The following is a 27904-nucleotide window of genomic DNA, read 5'->3' on the forward strand; positions in this document are numbered from 1 at the left end:
CATTTCACATTTCATAAACGTCTGCACCTAATTAATATTAAACTAGATTCTCAATCATTTGTTGTCTACCTATTGGAATTTTATGGGTTGCAGGTGAATTTCCTTGTAGATGTGAAACCCACAGAAATTAAGCAGCACAGAAATTCCAGAAAATAGTAATTACAACACATTATGATTGCCAAACACAATTAAACCATAATTATTTCAAATTTATTTGATCTATTTATTTTCCAAACCCACTTATCTAGAGAAGGGTCATGAGGAAGCTGGATTCTATCCCAGCAAGCATCAGATGCAAGGAAGGAACAATCCCTGGACGGAGCGCCAGCCAATCACAGGGCGAACACACGCACGTCTGGGCCAGTTTTGCATGGCCAGCCCAGCTAAGCTGCACGTCTTTGGACTGTGGGAGGAGGTCACGCAAAGTCCAAAGCTGAGAACACCCCGGACGTGAATACCAGTCTCCTTGTCGCAAGGGAGCTGCGCCACCCTATGTCAAATATTTATTTACGTGGAATGATGCTCTGAATACACTAACAAAAAGATAAAAAAGTTGTTTTTTTTTGTGAGCCCAGCATTAGCTCACGTTACCTCACGCGATGTTCTGCTATGCGCAGCCCTCATAATTTCAGTGACTCCTGCCATTCCAACTCTCTCATTTATAATTGAGAATTAAAAGAAACAAGGGCACGCTTATAATGATTATAAAATTAACCACTAATTTCAATTTCATTAACGACAATTTCAAAGAATAATTTTAATATGAAAAGTGTAGTTACAAACGCGAGTTTACGTCCATGCTGACAAAATGACGGACGCCGTACTGTGGCTTCACAATTCCGGAGTCCCGGGTTCAAATCCTGGATGTTGCATGTTCTTGTTAGCTGAGCAGGACTGGTTGCCCCCCTCTTTAATACTCGGATGGGAATGGTAAAAGTCATCTGTCGGAAACGCAGGAGACCCGAGGCGTTATCTGCATTCGGTCGAGCGATGTGGGAAAGACCCGTCCCCGTACGCGGAGGTGGCAGCAGTGGGTGTGCGTGAGTTGAGAAGCCGCGTGCTTGGTAGCCTGGCAGATCCAGTCCAACAAGCGCCTGCTGTAACATTTGATTGAGGGGGGGGGGGGGATTCCCGTTAAAACTATCACACACATCTATTACAGCGGGAAGCGCTGAAAATCCCCTCTCTGCACTGCCATAAAGTTCCACTACTGCTGGAAATGACAATGCACAACACAACCGAAGGCTCTCACGGGCGGTAGCTGCTTCACATAAACTAAAAGTCGTCAACCTTTCAATCAAGTCCTAAATGCTCACGACTTCCACCCACTCCTTAAAGTATCCGTCACCACTTTCTTTCCCCCTCGGATGTTGATTTCTCGGAAAAGTCTGAAGTTAGAAGAAGCCTAAGCCCGCCTCCGCCGCTCTGATTGGCCAGTTCACGGCAAGACCCTGACACTTTGACTGTCGTGTCTGCCGGCCAATCACTTCTTGCTTTAATAGTCGCGACGGCACTTAAAGAACTTTATAAACTTTTCAGCTGCCAGTCCATTTCGATTATAGCTTGAATGACTAATTTACCTCCTTCCTTGCACGTTGGAACATCGAAAGGAACTTTACGGAGAGCTCGAATTGTATACAGTGAAAGACTACCGGAGCGACTTTCTGCAAGGTAAGGGATGCGCTAGTGGAGGCTTATGACACTTGAGATAAATACATTACATGTTTGCGGATTTTGGTGGCAACCGCAGTGCTCTTCACGAGTTTACCCTTTCGTGTTGGTTGCGATCAAGAAACTTGGAGTGGATGTGAGCAAAAACTTACTTAAATGATTCACGGCTAATGACAGCTATTACTAACCTACAGTTTTGAATCTATCTATCTATCTATCTATCTATCTATCTATCTATCTATCTATCTATCTATCTATCTATCTAAAAATGATAAACATTGATTGGTTATATTAAATATACAATATTAATAAAAATCGGCACTGCTAAGATGAGCGCTTACTACATATATCACCATTGTTAATTTAAATGTTTTTATATAGAGCAGTTGTTGATTGTTCGTACGTAACGTTATTTTAACCCTGGTGATTATTTGTGAAAGTTCTGTTGTGTTGTGATCTTGACGTGTAGTGTTAACTGCACACAGTAAGCTGGTCAACATGAAGTCGTTTAATTTATATGGAGATGAACTGTGAACGCAGCGGCTTACTTCAAGGTTCTGTTGTGCATGCTTGTGGGTTGTCGAGGTGAGCTTAGTGTCGTGTCAGCTCCGTACAGGTTTCGGAACTCTTGTTGTCTTGGGAACCCTTAGTGGCAAGCAATCGCATTTCCCTGATTTTTGTACTGTACTTTTTTGTAGTATTCTGTCTGGATTCTGGTTCTCAAATATTGTTTTACTGCGTATACTATGTGCTTCTTTCCACTCCTGATTGACTGTTAGAATAAGTGGTAAGGACGAATGTTGACGCTTTAAAGGGTTGATAAATGACATTATTTCATAACTTGCAGGATCAAAATTATTAATCACCGTGTAATTAAAATCAGGTTACAAGATGTTTCAGATAATATGCTTACTAACTGTATGAAGCGATTCCGACGTTGAATAAGATGTAGGATTTTGCTTTAATAGTATAGTGGTATGGGTACTACAGAATAGAATGGGATAAAGGCTGGAATCTCGTTTCGTCTGGATTTGAATGTGACACCAGGGTCAGAAGATGTCTTAATACTTTTGAAGTTGATCCTTGCGTTTTTGCAAATGTGCCAAGCAGTAGAAAAGTTGAGTGCGTTAAGTCCACCTATGGAGTGTTAAAAAGCCGCGCACTGGGTGGGTGCGCAAATAGTAAGAGCTCGGTGTAAAAATAACTGTAAAAAAAAAAAACTGTGAAATGCATCTTTGGCAAATGATCTGTGATGTAAGGGCGTGAAGATGAGATATTGTTTTATTTGCAGTCTGCAATCTCGCGACGCTGTCCGCTGCTTTTTTGAGTAACGAACTCACGCGCGCACCTTGTCCTTCTTTCTCTGTTTGCGCTCCAGAATGACTGACAGAAACAGCGGAGGCCGGCGGCTCAGGCAGTGGCTCATAGAGCAGATCGAAAGCAACCTGTACCCTGGCCTCATGTGGGAAGACGAAGGAAAAACCATGTTCCGAATTCCCTGGAAACATGCCGGCAAGCAAGATTACAATCAAGAAATTGACGCCTCTATCTTTAAAGTATGTCTGACTTTTTTTATTTAGCACGGGGCTCACCGAGTGGTTTTCTTTAGGGAGACCATTGGTGTATCGTGCAGATCTTCATAAAGAGCCCACCCCCACATTTAAAATAAAAAAAGCTCTTTTGGCCTTTCACTTCAGATGTGTAAACTTAAGAGGTTGCTTAGTCTGTCCACCCCCTAGCACCTCTAAATCTGTTGTGTAAGTGCAGCTTTACCCTGTAAGCCTTTTCCTGCTTGATTTCTCTTATCTGCCGTGACATCTTTTCACCAGCTTATCCTTCATCTGAGACGAAACATTGATAGCTTTTTCACACCATCTACGTATCAGGAGCACTTTGCAGGAAACCGGACCATTTTATGGCAGATTCACACTCACTCATACTTGAAGAATGATCCATTTTATGTTTCTGAAATGAGAAGCCCAGCACATGCTGCCTCCTCACAAACTGTGAATCAAACCCAAGGCTCTGGAGCTGGTAGGCAGTGGAGTGGACCACTGTGCTTTATTCTAATGCATCATCTTTAAACTTACAGGGTTACAGGGGGCTTTACGCCCATCCTGGCAGCCAACAACTCTGGACAGGGTGCCCGACTGTCTCAGCACCAACTCACACACTGGGCCAATTTGCTTAATCTACCTCTTTTGGGATGTAGGAGGAAAGACCTCCCAGACGAGGGGGAGAAGGTGCATATTGTACAAAATGCCTGGGTGCAGGATTCAAACTGGGGACGCTGTGTCTGTGGAGCAGCAGCACTGGCCACTAGCCGTGCAATTCAAAATCCATTCATGCAGCTTATGACATCCATTGTGCTTACAACACAGAGGGGAACCTGCCTCAGGGTCATTGTTTCAGCAGCTCAGATTACAGATATCTAATACAAGATTTTTAATTTACGTACAAAGCTGCTCTTTAAAATGTGACTGCAAATCAGCCAACAGAGAAGCACTTTGGAATCAGTTTTAAAAAGCAGAAGTCATTGAAGGATATAATGGCAATTTTATGGCAAATACCAACTCAGTGCACACTAATCCCCATCTTATCTCTTTTATGAAAACAATTTAAACTGTGAGCACAGTAATGTAATTAAAGAGTACCAATCCATGGCACACAAGGCATTTTGTCATGTTAGTGTGACCTCCGTCTTCGCCTGATAAGTTCACTTCTGCTCTTGTTTCTCACTTTAGGCTTGGGCAGTTTTCAAAGGCAAATTCAAAGAGGGAGACAAAGCAGAGCCGGCCACCTGGAAGACGAGGCTTCGCTGTGCTTTAAACAAGAGCCCCGACTTCGAAGAAGTAACCGAGAGGTCGCAGTTGGACATTTCAGAACCCTACAAGGTCTACAGGATTGTTCCAGAAGAAGAGCAGAAAAGTATGTCATGATTTTGTAGTGGTAGTTCATATCCCGTTTTACCAGAAGCAAAAACATCTTAATTCAGGCCTCTTTATGTCTAATGGAGAAGACGGCTCCTTCTCTGTCTGTAAACCAGTCTCTGCCATTGTAGGTCATCTTGAGATTCAGGGGTAGCATAAAAAGCAAATGCCGGATATGAAATCAATTCTGCTATCATTTCTATCAGAATTATAATATTTGAGACTGCATTTGAAGAACATCTGCATTTTAATTAAACATTTTATTATAAAGCACATTATGCAGTGCTTGTTTACTGAGAACATACAGTGTACAGAAAATTCAGTGGAGACCTCAACTATAATAAAGACATCTAGTAAAAGATTACAAGAAATCTAATAAGGAGACACATAATATATGTATGTATGTATGTGTGTGCGCAACAATATGTCCTTTTAAATATAGCCAGTACATAAATTATCTATTAAATAGTTGTCTAATGAAATGCATATACAATATATATATATATATATACAGTACATATACGGTATATTTGTATAAAGTGTCTAAAAATATACCGTTGATCTTTTCCTTATGGTTAGGCATAATAACGTGTATTATAACTCGGTAACACTTAGAGAGCTTGAGGCAAACAAATAAAATATGTGCAATATTCCCAGTTATCACCATGTTTACAGATCATCTATTCAATGATGTCAACACTGGGTGGATGACAACTGTAAATAATTTGAATGTTCTAGACAATTTGTCATGTGTCACAACAGTTACTGCATATATTGAATTATAGCTTAGTGAAGACAAACATAATTGTAGGATTAGTACTCTTAAAAATGTGTATACTTTTTAAAAAAACGTTTGTATAATATAATAAAAGGATAAGTGTCTATATGTCCATCTGGTTGCCATGTCTCTGTCATTTTACTACAAATGTTTGTGATGCGCCATCTGTTAGAATAACAAATGCAATGCATTTTATCACTACATGCATTACAAAATACATTCCAATAGATGGTGCAATGCAAAAATGTAAATGTTAATGCTGAGGTTTGTGTTCATCTTAGAAGGGTAGCACAGCTAGTCTATCTATATAAAATGACAAAATGTCTGGCATCCATACCCAAGCATAATATTGTTCGAAATTCACAAGAGGGCTGCACTGTCTGACAAGCAAAGGTAACAAGAACCACAAGAAAGAGGGACGTAAGGGCTAGCATATCTGGTAAATGGAGGCTCCTAAAAGCAGGGCCTGTTTGAAACCGATGGACTTAACCATTGTACCAGTGTGCCTGTTTTTAAAAACAGGCGTTTCTCTATGATAATATAATATAATATAATATAATATAATATAATATAATATAATATAATATAATATAATATAATATAATATAGTATAATATAGGGCGGCACGGTGGTGCAGTGGGTAGCGCTGCTGCCTCGCAGTTGGGAGACCTGGGGACCTGGGTTCGCTTCCCGGGTCCTCCCTGCGTGGAGTTTGCATGTTCTCCCCGTGTCTGCGTGGGTTTCCTCCGGGTGCTCCAGTTTCCTCCCACAGTCCAAAGACATGCAGGTTAGGTGGATTGGCGATTCTAAATTGGCCCTAGTGTGTGCTTGGTGTGTGGGTGTGTTTGTGTGTGTCCTGCGGTGGGTTGGCACCCTGCCCAGGATTGGTTCCCTGCCTTGTGCCCTGTGTTGGCTGGGATTGGCTCCAGCAGACCCCCGTGACCCTGTGTTCGGATTCAGCGGGTTGGAAAATGGATGGATAATATAATATAATATAATATAATATAATATAATATAATATAATATAATATAATATAATATAATATAATATGTGACCTGGAACTAGACTGAGTGAGCTTGTTAATGAATTGATGAACCCCAAGTTCTATTCCTGGCCATGTCCATGTCAAGATTCCACAATTTGACAATGTCTGCAATCTTTTCCTGCAAGTATTCCTCCCATATCCCAAACACGCCTTTTTTTAAATATGTAAAGTTAATTAAGTTTCTTAGCAATTCAAAAACCGGCACTGTATGAGATTCATTGAGTGTGAGTGTGTGGACTTGGCCCTGGAATTGATGCACTCTGACCTATGTAACCTTGAATAATATAATATAATATAATATAATATAATATAATATAATATAATATAATATAATATAATATACTGCGGTGGGTTGGCACCCTGCCCGGGATTGTTTCCTGCCTTGTGCCCTGTGTTGGCTGGGATTGGCTCCAGCAGACCCCCGTGACCCTGTGTTCAGATTCAGCGGGTTGGAAAATGGATGGATGGATGGATAATATAATATAATATAATATAATATAATATAATATAATATAATATAATATAATATGTTAAGGGTTTGTCTGTAACATTAAGGTCTAAATATTATTCATCTGTTTAGTAAATTTTGCGGTGGGCTGGCGCCCTGCCTGGGGTTTGTTTCCTGCCTTGTGCCCTGTGTTGGCTGGGATTGGCTCCAGCAGACCCCCATGATAATGGATGGATGGATGAATGGATGTTTACTAAATTTACTTTAACTACAATAGAAAAATGAAACACGTCTATGAAAAAGATGTCTCATGAAATGCAAAAGGAAATTAAGAACACTGATGCACTTTACTTTTGTTGAGTTTTTTCTTACTTTTCACACCTTCACACTTGGTTTAAGTAAGCACGCTGTTGTTTTTTTATTCAAGCAGGTAAAATTTCAGCAGTTACCAATGAGAGCAGCTGCAGTGAAACCACAGACATGGAGTACAGCCCATCTGAAATAGACGATCTGCTACAAGAGGTGACACACTGCTGCACATTATGCACTCTGTGTGTGTGTGTGTGTGTGTGTTATGAATGTTGTGCTTCTGTAGCAGTGGGTTTAGTTTTAATTATTTAGTTGCTGCTGTTCACTATTCTGTTAACTAAGAAAGTGATGTGTTTTCTGTCCATTTGCCCTGCCATTTCTCTTGAACCCTTTTAAATGTTTAGAAGACAAGTAGACCAGGCTAGGTCGATTGATGAATTCAGGATTGGCTGGTTTTTGAGTAAGTGTGAAAATTTAGTAAATGATGTTTCCTGTAACTATAACTGCAATAAACAAATCAGATAAGCCAATGCTGCACTTGGTAAGTCTAACTTACTGAGCTAAGCAGATCTTCTGAACCCTGGATGGATACTCTCAGTGTTATCTAGAGGGGTGCTAACATGACTGCAGTGTACTCAGTTCACATGTCAGACACTGTTAAGGCCTCCTTCTGACCCCATTATACCTGAAATCAAACTTGTATTTGGTTCCTGTTGCATGAAGCATGAGATCAAACTTCAGCCTAAGGGATTCATCTTAGGAAGATTTTCTGTAGCAGATAACATCAGTATGTATAGCAGTGGTTCTATCAGTGCTCCATAACCAGCTTCCCTATTGAGAAATGTTTATTGTCATTCTAAGTCTATCTGACATTGATTTGATGGCAAAGGATAGGGAACTGTCCCAATGGAGACCTCCTCATATGGGTGGGAATCACATTGGCAGTGGTAGAGCACTTCTGCAGACTAGTGTGGGAAGACAGGGGCCACTATGTGGAAACGGGTTCTACCATCATATGTGATGTAGAAAAGTAAAAAAATCTGAGTGCATTAGGCTACAAGAGTGTGTTGTGTTCTCATGGAAAGCTTGCCAAAATCTTCCATGATGGTAGAGGCCATGCAATCAAGACTGTTGCAGCCTTCTTCTGTGATGGAAGAGGCCTTGGCAGTCAAGATTATTGCAACAGTCTTTCATGAAGGTAGAGGCGATTCAATCAAGGTTTCATTATGAGCACCTAACCCTAAAACCAAAAAAGTGAAACTGAGGGGGACTGGCAAGTGGCCAGTGCAGTTCCTCCAATCCGTCAGGAGGTAGTAGGCTGCTCACAGTTAGTATTGGTATGAACCTTTCACCAAAGTGAGATAAAGCGTAGCTTTTGGAGCTCTTCTATAGACCTGGCCCTTTAAAGGCTACTCTAGATTGTGTGGCTGCTAGAGACAGTCCTGGCTTTGTGACTCAGTAGCCAAAGATGGGAGAGTCAGTTAGCCGAGAATGGGATTTAAAGCTGCCTCAATTGAGAGGATCAAAGAGTTGGAATTAGAAAGCGAATTGGCACTGGTGTGGAGAAAGAGAAGCAAGGAATATGAGACAGTGAGAGATGAGAGATGAGAGGTAAGAGGAAGAGCACAGTGGTGCTTGGGCCAGGCAGTTTGTCAAGGGGGTAAGTGGCCGAGCAATCCAGCCATATCCATAGGAACAGCTCTTTTAATGGACAGCCGTGTTGTCTTGTCATTTTCCTTTGGCAGTGTAATTTATGTTCTCGTCTTTATTATCACTCCTTTGTGTGTGTGTGCTTTGTTTTGTCTCACTCAAAGATCATTTTATCTTTTTTTCTTTTTTCTGGGTGTGAGGAGAGGTGGCGCTACTATATGCAGTATGTTTGGGTGTGTTTATAAATACACAGACATTTGAAGTTTAACGTGAGTGCTGTTTCTTTTTAACAGCCTCCTTCAGATGATTACTTTGGTATCATTAAGAGAAGTCACTCTCCGCCACAGGTGAACGCCAGGATTCCTAGCCAACCTGAACTGTGGCCACAGCCATCCATGAGCTGTAAGTCTTCATTTAATTAAATAACAATATGCAGTGCCAGTCGCTCACAAGTCATTTAAAATCTTTACAATAAACTTGTCTTCCCTTCTAACCATGATTTATATCTGCATCAGTGAAGACAAAAGCAAACAAAAATAATATTTTGTTAGTGATTAGACTATTTAAAACTATTTTTTCCTATAAATGAGACTCTTTAAAACTATTGTTTTCTCTTAACAGCTTTGCAGGATTTCCGGATTGGCCCTCTTACAGCAGGTACATCTTGTATGTTCTGATAAATTAAATGTTTTACATGTCTTTATCTGTTCATTCATTCTCAAATCTTCTTACACAAGTGAAAAGCAAATTTCCTAAACTTACTGAGTGCAGTTTTGAGACTATACCTTTGTTTCTGAAATATATTTATCTAAAACAGAACCAACCTAAAGTCAGTAATCCCATATATTAACGGTTCTGAAAATTTATCAGAACTTCTAAAATTCAATCATTTTTTTTTACAAAGTAGAGTTTACAGGTTAGGTGATTTTGGGGATTTTTTTTTTTGTCTTCTGGCCTTAAGAGAGTTATGCCATATCAGGGATTAATGGGGTATAATACCGGATCTCATAGTAGGGTTACAGCCAAGCCATTTTTAAGATATTCAACATTTTGGTTGCAGTGTTCTACTCAGATTGTATGTGTCCCCGACTCAGATTGTCTCAAGGATCTCAATTCCCCTAATTTACAGTCCAAGCCTTGGCCGTCAGGTCGAGTGAACTACATTGACCAAGTCAACAGAACCCCATAGTCAAGTCTGTCCTCTTAACATAACAGCGTCATGCAAGTCTTTGCTGTCAGGTTACTAAAACCCCCACTGCCCATGTCCATGCCACCAGGTCAATAGAATACAGTTGTCAAAACCCATGCTGTCAGTTTAATAATATTCATTGGTCAAGTCAATTAAACCCATAACCTTATTTTACATTGGCAGGTTGACTGAATCCACCTGATCCAAACTCATACTATCATGTAGATTTTCCAAGTTGACTGTACCACATTGACTAAGTCTAGCCTATCCTCCAGATTAAACCCCCATTATCCAAGTCCTTGCTGTCAGCCTGATTAAAATCTAGCATGTAACTCTATGCTATCTGTTACAGTAAATGCCATCATTCAAGCCCATGCTGTCAAGGCTTGTCAGGTTTCCTGAACCTCAAAATCTAAGGACACACTGTTAAGTTGCCTGTACCTCATCACTGAAGTCCATGATATCAGGTTGATTGAACCCCGCTGGGTGACTAACACCATACTACAAGTCCAAGGTATCATCCTAATTAAAAACTCCATCATCCAAGCCCATGCTATCAAGAACATTTGCCTGTACCCCAATGTCCAAGTCTATGGTATAGGTGGACTAAACCCTATTGTACAAGTAAACTGAACCCCATATCCAAGGCAAGGCTGTCACCCTTATCAAACCCCATCATCCAAGCCCATGCTATCAAATAAACTGAACTCCATAGTCAAGCACATACTATCAAGTTGATTGAACCTCTTAGTTCAAGCCCTACCCTTAGGTTGCCTGTGCCCCATCGTCCAAGTCTATGATATAGGTGGACTGAACCCTATTGTACAAGTAAACTGAACCCCATATCCAAACCCATGCTGTCTGCCTTATGAAGCCCCATCATTCAAGCCCAAACTGTCAAATAAACTGAACCCCATAGTCAAGCCCATACACTCAGGTTGATTGAACGTCATCGTTAAATCCCATACCCTCAGGTTGCCTGTACCCCATTGTCTGAGTCTATGATATAGGTTGACTGAATCCTATTGTACAAGTAAACTGAACCCCATATTCAAGCCCATTCTGTCAGGTTGATTGAACCTCCATACCTGTTCCCCATCGTCCAAGCCCCTGCTATCAAGTAATTTGAACTCCATAGTCCAAGGTCGTGCTATCAGGTCATTTGAACCCCATCTCTAGGATCAATGTTTTGCTTTGGAATGACCACATATTTTTATCATGGTAACTTTTGAAGTATGACTCTGGCTTCTTGCAATCCTTAATTAGATTAATGGGTACTAAAAATGAATAGGCAATAGTTCAAAATTTTTAATATATGTTTTTATTGCTTTATTACATTATGTTTTCCCCTATTATTTAATTATTCTGTAACTCTGCCAGATTAGTGACTACTACTTCACATTTGACCATGCTGACTAGTATCACTACTTTGTCAAGTAATATGGGATGAGTTTTTTGAACTCTTTTGCTTTAAGACTTGTTTCTTCAACATGCACTTTGTTTTCTTTTTTTTGTTTTCTTTCTTTTTTTTGTAGCATTTTCCAATATGATGATTGAGTTCTTTTACGGAGGGAAGCCTGTAGGCCGCAGTTTCACAATGAATGACGATGGCTGCCGCATTTCTTTGTCCCATCCACACCTCAGTAATGACATGCTGTACGGAGCTGACAGTCTCCAGAACATTAAATTTCCTCCAGCAGAGCTGATTGACAATGCGCGGCAACGTCAGATAACTAAGAAGCTGTTTGGTCATCTGGAGCGTGGAGTCCTCTTAAAAAGCAACCGAGAAGGCATCTTTATCAAGAGGCTGTGTCAGAGTCGGGTCTTCTGGACAAGTTTCTGTGCACCGTATACCAATATGCCTAATAAGCTGGAACGGGACGCCGTGGTTCGCATTTTTGACACAAGCAGCTTTCATATCGGTAAGTGATTAGATAAGACATGTCAGGTTGGTTAGTAAATAGAGTAAACTTTAAATTAATAATGACAACATTTATTAGCAACAGGTAACTTTATAATCACAAAATTGAATTAATGGGACAGACTTCTCGCATATTGAGTGTTTTCCTGGGGAGAAGATTAAATAATGTGCACCTTGGAATCTTCAGGCAGAAAAGATGCAGCATATCACATTTTTTAAAAACAAACTGCAATCCAGCGCAGTTTATGAACAGGGCTCATAGAAAATAATCAGTGTTGTGCAAATGACCTATGTTAAACAGTGAAAGAGGTCTTAGGATGCAATAGTCCTTGCTTTCTGCCACAACAACCTTTAAAAGCTCCAAGCCCCATCATTTTGCACTTCGTGATTGTGAAGTTGCATGCAAAATGAATTTTTGCATCAATTCTGCAAATCTGTGTGTGCGAAATGAAGCTGGCTGTTTTGTTTTACCATAAATAATGAACATAAAGAATTAACAGCAGAGAGGATAGAAAACCAACCTAACGTTGTATTAGACGAGAGCTCTCACAGATTAAGAAGGAGAAGGTCAAGTTTTGAACACAAAGGAGAAAAGGAACTTCAGTTTGAAGTTAAATGTTGAGATGGGTAGTCAAGTACAGGAAGAGCTGTCTAAAATGTGGAGTTTATCGCTTATCAGCATGAGACACAAGAACTTTGAGATTATGAAGTGGCAACTATAACATAGCACACACTTCTTCATGTGAGCGTTTAGAATAGAAAGCTGTTAATTAAATGTGGAAGGAATTGACGCTGGTCATGACTTTTTCTCAGCGCACTCATCTTCTTGGTTATTGAATGAACATGGGAACACGGTGAGAAACTTGTTGAGGGTCGATTTTGCACAAATGTTAGGACATTTTTCTTCACGTAAAGAACCATAGACTGATAAATTGTAAAGTAGTTTGGTGGATAGTAGAACTTTAGGGACCTTCAAAATTGGACTTGATGTTATTTTGGATAACCTGGGCGAATAGCTTGTTGGGCTGAATGTCATAATTTTCCTAAAGTTCTATAATGTTTGTTTTTTATAGTGATCAAAGTAGTACTAGGGTGTTGTACTGTGTTAGCCATTATGAATGTAGAGAAAAGCCAAGCAAAATGACACCTTTTATTACAAGATTACATCTTGCCTGAAGAAGGGGCCTGAGTTGCTTCGAAAGCTTGCATATTGTAATCTTTCTAGTTAGCCAATAAAAGGTGTCATTTTGCTTGGCTTTTCTCTATAGTGATCAAAGCAAATTTAACCTTACTTCCAATGTAATGAACTTGTACCTGGCACGTTGGAGAAAAATATTGTGGTGGTTCAGGATTTCTTATACTTCTTGCAAAATTAGAGTAGGAAAACACACTTGGGCATTAGAAATGAGTGGAGAAAATTCCCTTCACCAGATGGAGATCTTTAGATTGTTTAATGCTTCATGTGGTGGCAGAGCTAGAAAAGATGCTGCCAAAGCTGCCTACTGAGTAAAGTACATTTGGTTGGGGGTGGCATAGCTTCAGGGGAATGAGAAAGTACAATGAATGTATTTTTTCAGTCCATCAGCTGGAAATGTCATCAAATATATTTCATTGGGGTTCCAATGGTACAAGTATATCAATGTGGAATTTATTTTCATCTTAGCTACCTTCTTCTTGATCGATTAGAACAGCTATCAGCAGTGTCCTGCACAGACGCAATCTGGGGGGTGCCTAATGTATTCCAGCCTCCAGACCAATGGTGTTTTTGTGTCTTTATATTTACATCTTTTATTGGTTGTATTTTTTTACATTTTGGGTGACATTTTGTGTCTACACTCTTAAAAATAATGATTCTTTATTGGCACTTAATGGTTCTTTACTGAGTTGTGTGATTGCTGGTGGAACTATTGCTTGACCAAGCACCATTTCATTCTGGGATGGATTCTTTGCATATGAAGTTGATTCTTTGGGCTTTGTAAACTTCCTAATATGTAAATAAAATCAAAAGTGTTAGTGTATGGTAGGCTAATTAGTTAGAACAAACAGATTAAGAAAACCTGGACTCAGCCTGTGTTATTGTAGCAGCAAGAGTCCTTTTAAAATCAGGAGCCATTGGTATTTCACAAATACGTTGCCATCTGTTTATAGCTCATACTATATAGAGCTGGTTACAGATCTAAATAAATAAAGGTTCTTTTTGGAACCTTCATCTGAATGGGTCTTTTGGCAACCAAAAATGTTTTCCTATGGCATCACTCTAAAGAACCACTGTGGCACCTTGATTTTTAAGAAAATCCTAGAATGCATTGCAATTGTCACCAAAAGGAATGATAAAAAATGTTATCTGTGTCTAACGGAAATTCCCTAAGTAGAGATATTTACTGAAACAAGTCATGTCCTCTATAGTATGTGGGTTGAATATATGAGACCTAATTTGATTAGTAATGGAAATTTAGGTAAAGAGGTAATGAAGGTGTGGAAAAAATATGGGCACCACGATAGAGAGGAAAGGGCACGGTCAACACAGTCTTAAGATGTGTAAGAGATCAAAGGCAGGAGTTTTCACAGCAACTCTAAAAGATCCTGTCACAAAAGTGGATGCGACTCCAGTATTTCAGGCAAAGTAGTAAAATATCTTGAGTTTCCAAAATACCCCACAAATTGCAGTCCTGCTTTTTATTTTTACATTCCTTTCCATCACCACTGAGGCTATTAGTAATTTATTTATCAGGCGACCTTGATATAGTACCAGACCTTAAATCTTTGAATATATCTGTGGATTATTTGACAAAGTGCAAGCACCTTACATGGGTAGGTAGATGCTTCAAGTGAGCAGAGATCCTTGAGGGACACAGCAGGAGAACTTAAAGAGAACTGCCTTTATCGTCAAACCTGCCTCCCTGTGTATGGTCAGAGAGGTAGAGCACTTTAGAAGGAAGTTGTGGTCAGTACTTTTATAGAGATTCATGACGCCTGATTATAGCATGAGCGGATGACCTTCATTGTAAGGCCAACCTTTATTCAATAGAGCAAGCTTTAGTTTTTGAAGTGGGATTCAGACCTGAAAACCTCAAACATCTGGGTGTTTTTTTTTTACTTTTTGGGATAGATGAGCTGAAACAATGCAACATCAGGCAGCATATGCACTGTGAAACATGCTTACAATGACAAAATGGATTTGATGTGGAACAAAGGCTGTCAATGAGATTATATATTGTGTTTCTGCTTTTTTGGAAAGAGACAACTCTTGCAAAACTTCAGTGATACAAGAAATAAGTCCAACTAATTCAAGAGGTTGTGTAATGAATGGTCATGAGAGCAAGTCATGGGTACAAACTGAAAATAAGGCCAGTAACAAAATGTAGATGATCCTCTGGGAGAAGGTTATAAGAAATGAATGGAATAGACCAAGAATCAGGATGGGACAAATCATCTGTAGTGAGTTTTTCTAAAGGGAGAATTGAAAGGCACATTCATGAGTGGGCTCCCAGGATGGACTTTCATGATAGTGTTTCAAACTTGGCTGTTACTCAACATTTTTGGCATTACTACTACCCTGGGCTAGACTTGTGCTTTACATTGCAATTTATGAATGTGGGTTGACATTCTAATGGAGAGGTATTATACATACCTAACCAGCTGGCTCCAAAAAACGTGAAAGCTGGAAAGTGTATGGAAGACATATTTCGTACATACATAAATAAACACACATCACAAAATAAGCGGTCACTATTTTGCACTTTGAAAACAATGTTTACATAATCTTCTTTTTCTATAATATTTCAATACATCATTGGAAACGAATGGTAGAAATGCTGCTTTTCATGAAAACATTTGTGCTGCACAGCTCAGTAGAAGGCATTTCTGTTACGCATTGACAACACAGAAGCAAATTCCAAATCTGATTTCCAAGAGACTCTGCCCAGGGGATCAACCACATTCCTCCATTCTCTGATCTCTCTTTTCCTTCTCCATGGCCCATCTATATATAATACCCTACCGTGGCTGTTCGTTTGTCTGTCCAGGATTTTACATCACCTGTAGCTCGCAAACCGTTTTACCTATTGACCTGAAATTTGGTACATATATAGTATGTGACGTCTACTATCCGCTTTTGAGGTGATGATTGACTTCCAAGGTTATTCCTCTTTTTATTTATTTTTTATTTTATTGTAGAATCAACTCTCGGCAGCGGCCAGCAGGGCAGCCGTGCAGCACATGCCTACGGGCGCCATTCTCATCACTACCACCTTTGACGTCACTTCCCCTACCTCTTCATATCTTAAATCATTTTTGAGGCAGATTGAAGACTTAAGTGCCAGTTTAAGTGAAAAATTAAAGAAAACATACTAAGTAATTGCAACACAAACACTGATTTATCAGTGTTAACGTGAACAGATGCAGACAAAAGAAAAGAAGAAGCGGGCCGCTAGGGTGGACAAAAGAAGAGCTGCTCAGGAAGCAGCACACGCATCAACCTCTGAACAAACGAATGCTAAACGTACAGAGAAAGAGGATGAATACTGTGAATGCTCAAGTCAAGTGTATTCACTGCACGTTATTGTGCAGTGCGCCATTACTGGTAAATAATAAAACCAACATCGGCATTTGCGTGATATGAACATCAGTACTGTAAGTGCAGGCGACTGAAGATAAATGGGATATTGATGAGTGGCCATGTTGGTATTCTTAATTTGATGATTTCTCCCATTACTCAAAAGCATTTAGGAGTTAAAAAAACACGTTTATAAACAAATGATATTTTCCCCCATCCTCTGGTGTATGAAATACTTTTTTTTCGCAAAAACAAAATTATAGTGCTATAAAAGTAAAACCTTTCTCCACGGTAAACAAAAAATGACAAACAAACAGAAGCAGCTGAAAATATGAAAAAATGCATTGAATAAAATATGCAGAATTTTATTTTTGTCTACTTTAGTTTGAAGCTTTTTTTTGCAGAAATGTATTTTTAAGGTGACTTCAATTTAAATAAAAATGGATATCGAATTCAGGCAAACATGTTTTCTCTAAACAGATTTTGATTATTTTGGTTATTTGGTTATTTTGGTTAGCATTTCACGATTGTATTAAGTTTTGGTTGGCACTGGTTGACCTGTCCACGGCACTCACGTGAATGCATATTAACACACATCCTGCTGGAATGACTGAAAAAGGGTAAATCCGTCAGAAACGTAAAGTTGAAATTTCAACCTTGTTTCAATTCTTTCTCCTATAGAGTACAAATACAGTGCACATTCTATTCTGGAAAACCCTCATATTGACTATGAGTCACTTACACATTTTTTAGTTATTCATACTTGTAAGATGTAGCTGCAATTAAGCTTGAGCTCTGCAATTTATGATGAAACTGACACAAGAGCTGACATTTATAGGTGTGCTCCCTGAACAGGTGGTGCATTCTGTGTCAGTACCACTAAAACAAAAGCCTCCAATCTGGTTTTTCCGTGTCAGTACATACAGTAACAGTAAAGGATGGGGTTTGACTTTCAGAGACAATAAAGCCCCAAGTCCAGAGTAACCTGAAAGTGCGATGTACACTGCACTGACATCATTTCTGATATTGCAATTTCTGAAGTAGTGTCCATACATTCATAGTACATTCTATAATTTTTACTTCCAACAACAAACAAACCAATTCTCTGAAGCAATTTGTGAAAAATAACTGGACTTCAAATTTTCAAAGCTTTAAGACTGAATTTGATATTCAGTCTTCATGTAGGTTTAATATATATATTGCTTATTGGAAGTTTCAGTTTACAAAACAATAAAGGCTGATGCTTTTTTATATTTGTGACGGTCAAGTCGTTCAACTTTCAAATGTACTGGTGTTAAACCCTGACAACACAGTTTGCGATGCGACTGTACTGCCATACAGGAAATGAGGCTGGTTTGATGTACATCAAGCAATGTGCTGGAACACATCATCGATGATGTTACCTAGTATCTTTAACATCAGACACCCTCACCAAGGCAACCAAGCCGGAGTTTAACAGGGTCCAACTTATGTCCCAGCAGTGTTAGTCCATAGATCCTTACACCTCATACACAGCCATTGGGTGTCTTTCTCTTCCTCCACTATGACAGCTCCAGTGGCTCTGCTCCTGGCTACCCTTGTGATGCCAAGCAGAGTGTAAGTTTTGCATAGCGAGTCACTTAATGAATCCTCTGCACCCAACTTTGATAAGATCATGCCGTGTTCTCCATCCTTTTCTGCAGCATTCTTGCACCAGCTCCTCTCATTTGCTCCTTTTCTTCTCATTGGCTTCCTTAAACCTGTCTTCCCAGGGTACTGTTAATTGCATCATGACAGTTTGGCCTGAGGGTTTCTGACAGCAGAACCATGTTTGGCCTCGGAACTGTTGCCTCTTATAGTGTCTGGGAACTTGAGGCAAAAGGGAAGTTGCCGTGAGTAGGCCTCCTGTGGCTACTGATGACTCACCTGCCCTGACATAGGTGACTAGTAACTCATTTGGGAAGAGGTTTTTGGTGTTATTGGATTCCTACCATCTATAATATGAATTATAATGAGAAAGGATCAGGAGATGTAACGTATCAGGGTTTGTTAGTCAGAGAAGTCAAGCCCAAACACAAATCAAAATCAGAGAACAACAAAGCTTTATGATGTAACTGTAAAGTTGTAATAACACATTGCTCACACCACAGTTAAAGCTGTATCCACAAACTCAGATACATTCCTGTGCTGGTCTTTATACCTGCTGACCTCTGATGTCACACGCTAATCACTTCCTGTCATCTTAGCCTAGCAACACTGTAGTTACAGAAACAAAGTGGTGTCGCCCATAACGAAACCAAATCGTGTCACAGAAAGATGTTTAAATAATTTAACATCTTTATAACTAAACACGACCAAAATAAGATTCTGTTCAAGTCCAAATCACAACATGGAAAAGAAAATTTAGTTGAAAGTATGAAATAAAGCTGCATAAAATCTAGAACAAATCCAGATCATAATGGGGACATTTCCAGGATGGGAATGAAGTATGAATACTTGAAACCAGCCCTACGCATAACTTCTGGTTGTTAGCTTTACATTCAGATTCTGACAACACAGACTATACTGCCATGCTGTGCCATTCCTTGCTGACAAACATTTCCAGAGAGTTCAAAAAAACTATTAAGTGATATGTATCATACTGGCAATATTCATAAAACCATTTCTAAAGATCTGAGGCATTGATGAACCACAATCAGAGGTACCATAAATGTCAGAAATGGAAATTTATTTAATTTGTGAAGAGTTATATTCTTGCAAACATCATTTGAAGTCTCAAAAGAGCTCCCCTCAAGCCGATTAAAGTCAATCTTTACTGATTCCAACATTAGAAAAACTGAACGTGGGAATCCATTGTGAAACATCATTCACTAAGAAGAACACTGATGGTGGTCACAGGTTTTCTGAAAAAGCATTTGGATTATCCTCAAGGCATCTAGTGGAATATTTTTCATTAACCAAAATTGAATAGCTTTGGGCTATAAGGGTCTTTCAATGTCTGGTGAACGTTTAATTATGTTGGTGGTAGCTTCATGTGTTGAGTTACCTGGACATCTTGTCATTTTTAAATGAAATGTGAATCCCTTTTCATATTGGAGAATAATACAAGAAATGTGGGGGTATGAGGAGCTGTTAGTCCACCTTCAACTGAAGCTGAACACATCTGCCCTGACAATGTTCTAAAATATAGAAGTCATTCCAGAAGACATTACAGAAAAAAGTTTGCTCTTCTGAAATGACTATAACCATGGGGATGTTGTAGCAAGACAAGAAGAATGCACTTCATACTAGAATATTCTTCATTCTGATTTTGTTGTAGTAGTTCAACATAGGTGAGAATTTCTCAAGGGTGAGATGATAAAGAATGTAACTTGAATTATCAAAGCTCAAGGCAGTGCAATCAGTTATCTAAAGAATCTAAAGTCGAAGCCCCATCACACTATGCAACTATCCCAGCAATTTTCATCTGTAAGCTTGATTTACATAATCTTAGAACCCCATGTCCATGAACAACTGCCATGTAGTGTTACATTCCCAGCAATTTAGATGTAACATTATAAGGCTCACTAGACTGGTTTGACTTTGTCTAAGTCGTAAAGGCTTTTGTGTATGTGGTAGATGACAACCACCATGTGTTCAGCTCAGAATGTATGCAATGTGGCCATACAGAAAAAAATGAAAGCCTGTCTCTTCTACCGTGCAAACAGAAGAGTGGCTTGTCTATCTGATATTTTGTGTTTGTTGTACCACTACATGATGGAAAATAGAAAAAGACGGGATGAGGTGGTGGCTGAATTCACCCTACCTAGAAAACATTTAAATGTCCACCATCGCTGTCAGTCAGCAGGTTAATTGGCTGTTAAAATGAGGCAAGCTTGCAGTACTTTCAGGACTTGAGGAAAGAAATAGGAAATTTGAAACTGTGCTGAGAAGTTGGGTGGAAACTGTGTAATCCATCATCCCCTACGATTCTTAATTTTGCAATCCGAGATCCAGGAACTGCAGGCCTTATGTGTGACGTGCTCTCAAACTCAAAGTCGCGTAGTGTGATGCAAGTCTTTGCGGCAATTTACTTTTTCATACTGGGGTGCTAGGTAATAGATGACACTCTTTGACAAATAAAATAAATAGCTCACAATATTATGTGCTTTGTTCACTCAGATTTGGATTGTCTGTAATTACGAATTAGATGATAATTTGATTTTGGTAATAACAGTTAGTGAAATCGACCACAAAATCACCTCTTTAGATTCTCAGTTGTCTGTCCCCCCATTCATAAGGTCTTGCCATCTTTGCAGATGACCCACTAACAGTCGTCAGTTACATCATGGACACTCAGTAGACTGGCCAATAACAGAATCCAATCTTAAAACTAATCCCTGAGACACTTAACAGTTAAATTAAAAAAAGTCTTTTTTTGCTATTCCCTTGCACATTAGCTGGTCCGTATCAACACTGACATCGGTCACTGAACATCACTCATTCTGTAGCCATTTTTCAGATCTTTTCTTTGTAACTGCAGTTGTATTTAATATTTGCGGTGTCTTTTCCACACAAATCTTTTTTTGCAGTGTTGACCATGAAGTACAGAACACCATCACTCACTCACTGGGATTCAGAACCTCTGTACACGGAATTCTAGCATAGAAATGGTGCAGATAGCTTCAGTTAGACAATCCACATTAGAAAAACAGGTATTTCCCAATCCCCATGTTTAAAATTAATCCATTTAATGAGCTCACTGTAAGTTGTATTTCCTTGGATTTGGTTATAGTTTATTGTATTATATTTTTGGTACAGATAGATAGATAGATAGATACTTTATTAATCCCAATGGGAAATTCACAGTACACTAGCAGGATGAAAAATAAAACACTCAGTGGCCCTACTCAGTTCTTTATGAATGTGTGATTCAACTACTTGTTGTTTTATATTCTACATGATTGTCCCTTCTGTTAGTTTTTTAGAGGCTGCTTGTTTTTTAAAATGGGGGACATACCAGTCTTGTCTCTCTGTCTACATTTATTCCTATGAATGTGATATTCTGGTCATTCAAACTTTTCCAAAATCCAAAAAAGGGAGTATATTCATTTGTGTTTTCTGTTACACATCCCAAAGACATGTACTGTATGTCCGGTCAATTCAGTTCATCCATTCATTTGCAAATCTACTCGGCTCAATTCATGAACATGGGAGTCCAACTCTGGATTGAGATGTGTTAGTTTAATGGGTAACTGTAAATTGGCGCAGCATGAATAAGCATAAGTACAGGTGTGTGTGAGTACCCTCAGGCCCCTCATCTTTATTAAATCAGTTCAGTAAAGGAGGAATTTCGGAATTGTGGGCTTATGAATCACTGAGTTACAAATCACAAGCATTTCCAGTGAAGATGTTCATGTGGATCCCTTGTCTTTTTGCAAAATTGTTAACGCTTTTATAAATAAAAAAAATAAATTATCTTAAAATCAACTTCCTTTCCCTTGTTTTTCAGCTGTACAGCAGTACCGCGAAGACAGGGGCCCAGTGCCTGATCCCAAAGTAACTCTGTGTTTTGGAGAGGAGTTTCCGGACGGCGCAGACTTCAGATACAAGTTGATTACTGTGCAGGTAAGAAAATACAGGAGCCTTCTGCTCTCTGAACTGCCCTTTAGCAAAGTGTGACGGCATATAAAATGTTTATGAACAGTAAGCCTAGATTCACAGTTCAATGTACTATCTATAATCATATATAAATATTATTACATACTGTATATAAACCACCTACACCTGAACACCAGCAAAACCAAGGAGCTGGTGGTGGATTTTAGGAGGCCCAGACCCCTCATGGACCCCGTGATCATCAGAGGTGTCTGTGTGCAGAGGGTGCAGACCTATAAATACCTGGGAGTGCAGCTGGATGATAAATTAGACTGCACTGCCAATACTGATGCTTTGTGTAAGAAGTAAACGTTAACATTATTCAAAGTTATTGTCTGTTTTTACCTGCATTTTTATTACTCTTTAATTTAATATTGTTTTTTGTATCAGTATGCTGCTGCTGGAGTATGTGAATTTCCCCTTGGGATTAATAAAGCATCTATCTATCTATCTATCTATCTATATATATATATATATATATATATATATATATATATATATATATATATATGTATATATATATATAAACACACACATATATTCTCAAACCTCTTAATCCAATTGAGGCTCATGGGGGGATTGGAGCCTGTTCTGATAGCATTGGGCCCTAAATATTAGCTAACCCTGGATCAAGCCTCGGCCCATTGCAGGATCCCTCATACACACCCCTTTGGATGCACTTTCACTCACGCAGGCCTACTTTACAGTCAGTAGTTGATGTAATCGGCACACATTTGGAAGGAAAACCCACCCTGGTGCAGGAGGCACATGCAGACTTCACAAAGACAATAGTCATGCTTGGTGTTCTACCCCAGGACGCTGCATAGATGAGGAATCAGTGGAAACTACTAAACCACCATACTGCCCTAACAATAATCAATCGTTATCTCATATCCTGCCAGCAATGGCATGCCATTTCAAAGAGCTTTCTGGTTAATAACCCATGAAATATCCACTATGGTACAGTGCTCAGTCAAGCAAAGGACATTTGTATTGTGTAGCACCTTTCTACAGTTAACATAATTCAAAGGCACTTTGCAAGATCACAGCTATCATTTTACTTCTTACATGTTTTTAATATTAGCAACACAAGCAGGTTTAACCACTAGATTTCAATGTCTATTTAAATAAACACATTTATTTCATATAGTGTCCCTCTCTGATGACCACTACTATTCAATTTAGTTTATTTTTTGTATAGAACTCTTTATTGAATGCAGGCTCAGAGTGTGGTAACAAGTTCATAGGTAAAATGCAAGCCCATACTACACATCGTAACAAATGAAGTCTTGTTTACAAGTTCAGAGCTATCATAGTACTCTTAGCATTTCAAGCACAGGCAGGTTAAGTGACTCACTTAGGATCACTCAGGGTTAGCAGTTGGGAACTGAAGTGGCAGATTTGCAGTATGCAGTTCAGTGACATAACTGCTACACCTCATTGCTTGAATGAAGGAGCAACTCTGACTTCTTGGGGTATCTTTTTAAAATAAATATCATTAGGCCACATTGCATGCATACATAGGTATAAGTGCTACTATACTGCAAGTAATCGATGTGGACACCAGCATTAATGTTTGCAGTTCACCATGCAATACATGTTTCTATTATATGACATTTGGTATGGGAGTTGTAAAAGCAGTGCTAGTGTTTGCGAGGAGCTATCTGTTGGAATAACAAAGACAATGAATTTTATTACTAAAAATGATTGTGATGCTCCCCATCTGTTGGAATGATAGAGACAGAGCAACCAGATGGGCATCACAGACAGGCACACAGACACTTATCCTTTTATTAAGATAGATAGATAGATAGATAGATAGATAGATAGATAGATAGATAGATAGATAGATAGATAGATAGATAGATAGATAGATAGATAGATAGATAGATAGATAGATAGATAGATAGATAGATAAGTTTATTTAAACTTTGTGGAAGCTCAAGAATAATAGAATAATTACAACAATCCTCAACCCCATAATGCACACAAGAACTATTAAGAGAACTGCTGCCATCTGGCAACACATTCGTAGGTGGCAGTAAGATGTTGTCAGACCTGCACAATTGTGCCACAGGTTTACAAATAAAGACATTTGCAGGTCCAGCTTGTTGTGTGCACAAATGAAACATGCCAATAGAAGTGTGTTCCTTCCAAAGTTTCTCTGGTTAAGTCACCAACATATGCTGTATATTTATATATGTGTGTTGTAGGATAAGAATGGGCATCCCGCCCAGAAGGAGAGCCAGAGTCAAGAGGAAGGAGGACGAAGCTTGCTGGGATGAGTGGAGGCAGAGAGAGAGAAGAAATGAGAAGAAAAGATTATTATTGTGCGCTGCTTTGTACTGTGCTTTGTTGGTGGGCAACACTTGGGAGAAGAGTTTCCCATGAAATAAACCTTGTGGGTGCTGCAGTTTCCCAAACCCGACACAGACAGACACAGACAAACACAGGCATAAGTTTAGCAACACATACAAGGTTTATTTCGTGGGAAACTCTTCTCCCAAGCGTCTTCCACCACCAAAGCATTATACAAAGCAGCACACAATAATTCCTTTTTCTTCTCTTTTCTTCTCTCTCTCTCTTTGCCTCTCTGCCTCCATTCCTTCCGGCAAGTTTTTTTCTCTTTCCTCCCAACTCTGGGTCTCCATCTGGGCAATAATCCATGCTCCTCCTCTGGCTGGGATGCCTGTTTTTATCCTACAGTTTATATAAATGTGTAAGTATATGTGAATAACATTGATTATCTCGTTATAATGGCACTTGTCAAGGGGTGGGATGTATTAGACAGCAAGTAAACTGGCAATTCTTGAAGGTGATGATTTGGAAACAGGGAAAATGAGCAAGCTTAAGGATATGAGATTCTTTGACAAGAATCTAGATTACTAGACGACTAGATCAAAGCATCTCCAAAATGTCCGTCTTGTGGTATGCTCCCATTATGAAGTGTTAGTATCTACCACAAGTGTTCCAAGGAAGGACAACCAGTAAACCAGCAACAGGGTCATGGGAGCCCAAGTCTCACTGATTCACGTGGAGAGTGAAGGCTAGCCACCTGGTCCAATCAAACAGAAGAGCTACTGTAGCTCAAATTGCTGAAAAATGTAATGCTGGTAGTGAAAGAAAGTTGTTGGAATACAAAATTGATCGCAGCTTGCTGCATATGGGGCTGTGTATCTTGAGTCCTGTCAGGTTTTCCAAGCGCTAACAATGGGCATGTGACTGTCAGAACTGGACCATAGAGAAATGGAAGAAGGTGGCCAGGTCTTATGAACCACATTTTCCTTGTTTACCTGGAGAACAAATGGCAGCAGGATGCACTATGAGAAGCAAGGCAAGCTGGCCCTGGCAGTGTGATGATCTGGGCAGTGTTCTGCTGGAGAACATTGGGTCCTGGCATTCATGTGGATGTTACTTTGACACGCACCACCTATCTAGAGATTTTTGCAGACCACATACACCCATTTCATGACAACCACATTCCTTGCTTAATAGGATATTGTGATCTGCAAAATGGTGTGAGGAACATCGCAAAGAGTTCAAGGTGTTGACTTGGCCTACAAATTCCCCAGCTCTCAATCTGATCGAGCCTCAATAGGATGTGCTGGAAAAACAAGTCTGATCCACCTTGCAAGTTACAGGACTTAAAGGATCTTCTGCAAACATGTGGGTGCCAGATACCACAGGACATCTTCAAAGGTCTTATGGAGTCCAGGCCTTAATGGGTCAGAACTGTTTTGCCGGCATGCGGCAGACCTACACAGTGTTAGGCGGTTGGTTTTCAAGTTGTGGCTCATCAGTATAGTAAATAAATATATTTTTACTAGCTGTGTTTTCCAGTACATCTGTGCAAGCAACGTAGAGCTGCCCATGAGAGAAGCAGTTCAGCCACAGATGTTTAGCTACAAAACATCAACTCATAGGGTACTGCAGTCGATTGAAATAGATGGAGGTAGTTTGATGGCTTGAGAGGAATCCATGGTATAATTAAAGATTCTCCTTCATCATATCCTGTTAAGATGATGGCCACTCAGTCTTTCACTTTCAGCCTGTGACCATTGTGACGGACGGTATTAATTATTTTCAGTTTTTGAGTGATGCCTGAAAAACATACAAATAGATGCCAAGTCAGCTTTATTTAAGTAGATGTGGCTCTATTTCCTGAATTTTCACAGGTATTATTTTAAAAGTTCACTGCAAATTTATTGGGAAAAATGGTTGTGCTTAGACTGGCATGATCAGTGACCCCAGTTTGTCATGAGATTTGACTAACCAGTAGGGAAACAATTAATAGTTGAACTTCAAAGATGAACATGAGGCAGGCTGGGGCAGGTTGAGAAGGTGGTGTACTTCTAAAAGATTACACTTGTGATCCAAAATGACAATAAACAACTTCAGAGACAATATGTCACCTCCTGAGGCAGCTTGGAGCTGTGACTAAAGTAATGGGAGAAATGGTTGATTAAAGAAAAAATGTGATGGGCAGAATCAAACATGGATTTTTTTGGTGGAAAGGCATCACACCACCATCACAACCTTCCTGGTGGCATTTCCTGCCCCACTACAGCACTTCTTGTCACCCCCACTGCCCCCCGAGGGGCCACAAAAGAGGGAGTAGCTTATTGGTCAAAAACCTGACTTGCACACTGAGAAGTATGTGCTTAATTTCAATCTGTAGCTTGAAAAAGAAAGCTGCGCATTAAGAACGAACAAATTGTGTTTCTGAGATTGGGATTATTTTGTTGTCTTTTAACAGAGTTGCTCCAGGAAATACAAGACTGCAGAATTAACATTAAGAAGAATTTGGTGCGAAGTTAATCATGTGATTATTAGTGCAGTCAGAATACCCAACATTTCCTATTATTTTTTTCAGCATGAATTAACCTCCACATTTAGTTGCACTCATCAATACAATTAAATATCATCAACATGTAAGTTCTGAGACTGAGGAGGTGAGACCTTTAAAAGAACAGCAGTGTCAGAGTATTTGAAGTGATATGCTGCATTAAAGAACCCACATTGTCATTGTCACCCACATGTGCAGTTCACACAGTCATGATGGCTTGTTTTTGTGTGGCACACACAGCAGCCTCTTCCCGTTGGTATGTTTTATGCATTTTTAACCTTTCGCCTCCTTCTTTCAGATCACACAGATGAACTGTCAGCAGGTCCTGGAAGCCATGACTGCACAGAAAAACTTTTTCAATAGCAGCCACATAGAAATTTCTGTTGAAAACCACAGCGACCAAATGGCACGTATCTTACAAGACCTGTGCTCTGATGGAGCCGCACAGAGGTCATACTACCAAGGAACTCAGCAGATAACGGCGTAAGATTGAATGAGGGGCCTGCTGCCTTTGACTGGTTTCTTTATCAAGGACTGTTCCAGAGAAAGCTTCAAGTGAGCCCACAATTGAGGTGCTTTTTCAGGAGGGTGACTCCCGGAAAACTTGATGACCCTGATTTAGATAGGTTTCACTATCTGTTTTATTCAGAATTTATGAACCAAAGCATGACAGGGCAATGATGTGGGTAATGAAATAAAAGTTGGGGGATCACCACTCAGTAGAAGCTGTGCAAGCTGTGTATACTATATTGTAAGTATAAAGAATATTTTCTTATCGGTGCCTTGTAAAAATAATGATTCTTTATTCAATGATTTTTCTTTTATCAAAAATTTGTTTTATAAAAAAAGTTTAAAAATAAAAATTTAAAATAAGCCAATTGCTGTACTTAATGTGCTTACTGTTGTTTCATTTGAACCTAAAAGAGAAATGAATATGATGGGAAG

At 39.4% G+C, this 27904-nt stretch overlaps 1 protein-coding gene across 2 annotated transcripts; it reads left to right on the plus strand.

Moving 5' to 3' along the window:
* The first annotated feature begins 1506 nt into the window (after positions 1–1506).
* On the plus strand, positions 1507–27837 carry irf8 (interferon regulatory factor 8). Of its 2 annotated transcripts, none has more exons than XM_028809840.2 (9): positions 1507–1671; positions 3050–3227; positions 4416–4599; positions 7304–7395; positions 9126–9234; positions 9454–9489; positions 11557–11943; positions 21968–22083; positions 27258–27837. In XM_028809840.2, exons 1-9 carry the CDS (start codon positions 1568–1570, stop codon positions 27444–27446), a joined length of 1395 nt encoding a protein of 464 aa, XP_028665673.1. In that variant the 5' UTR covers positions 1507–1567; the 3' UTR covers positions 27447–27837. The 2 variants fall into 2 exon arrangements, with proteins under 2 accessions (XP_028665673.1, XP_028665672.1); XM_028809839.2 differs by having other exon boundaries at positions 1509–1671; positions 7301–7395.
* The last annotated feature ends 67 nt before the right edge of the window (positions 27838–27904 follow it).

The sequence above is a fragment of the Erpetoichthys calabaricus genome, chromosome 9, assembly GCF_900747795.2.
Source record: "Erpetoichthys calabaricus chromosome 9, fErpCal1.3, whole genome shotgun sequence".
Lineage (NCBI taxonomy): Eukaryota > Metazoa > Chordata > Cladistia > Polypteriformes > Polypteridae > Erpetoichthys > Erpetoichthys calabaricus.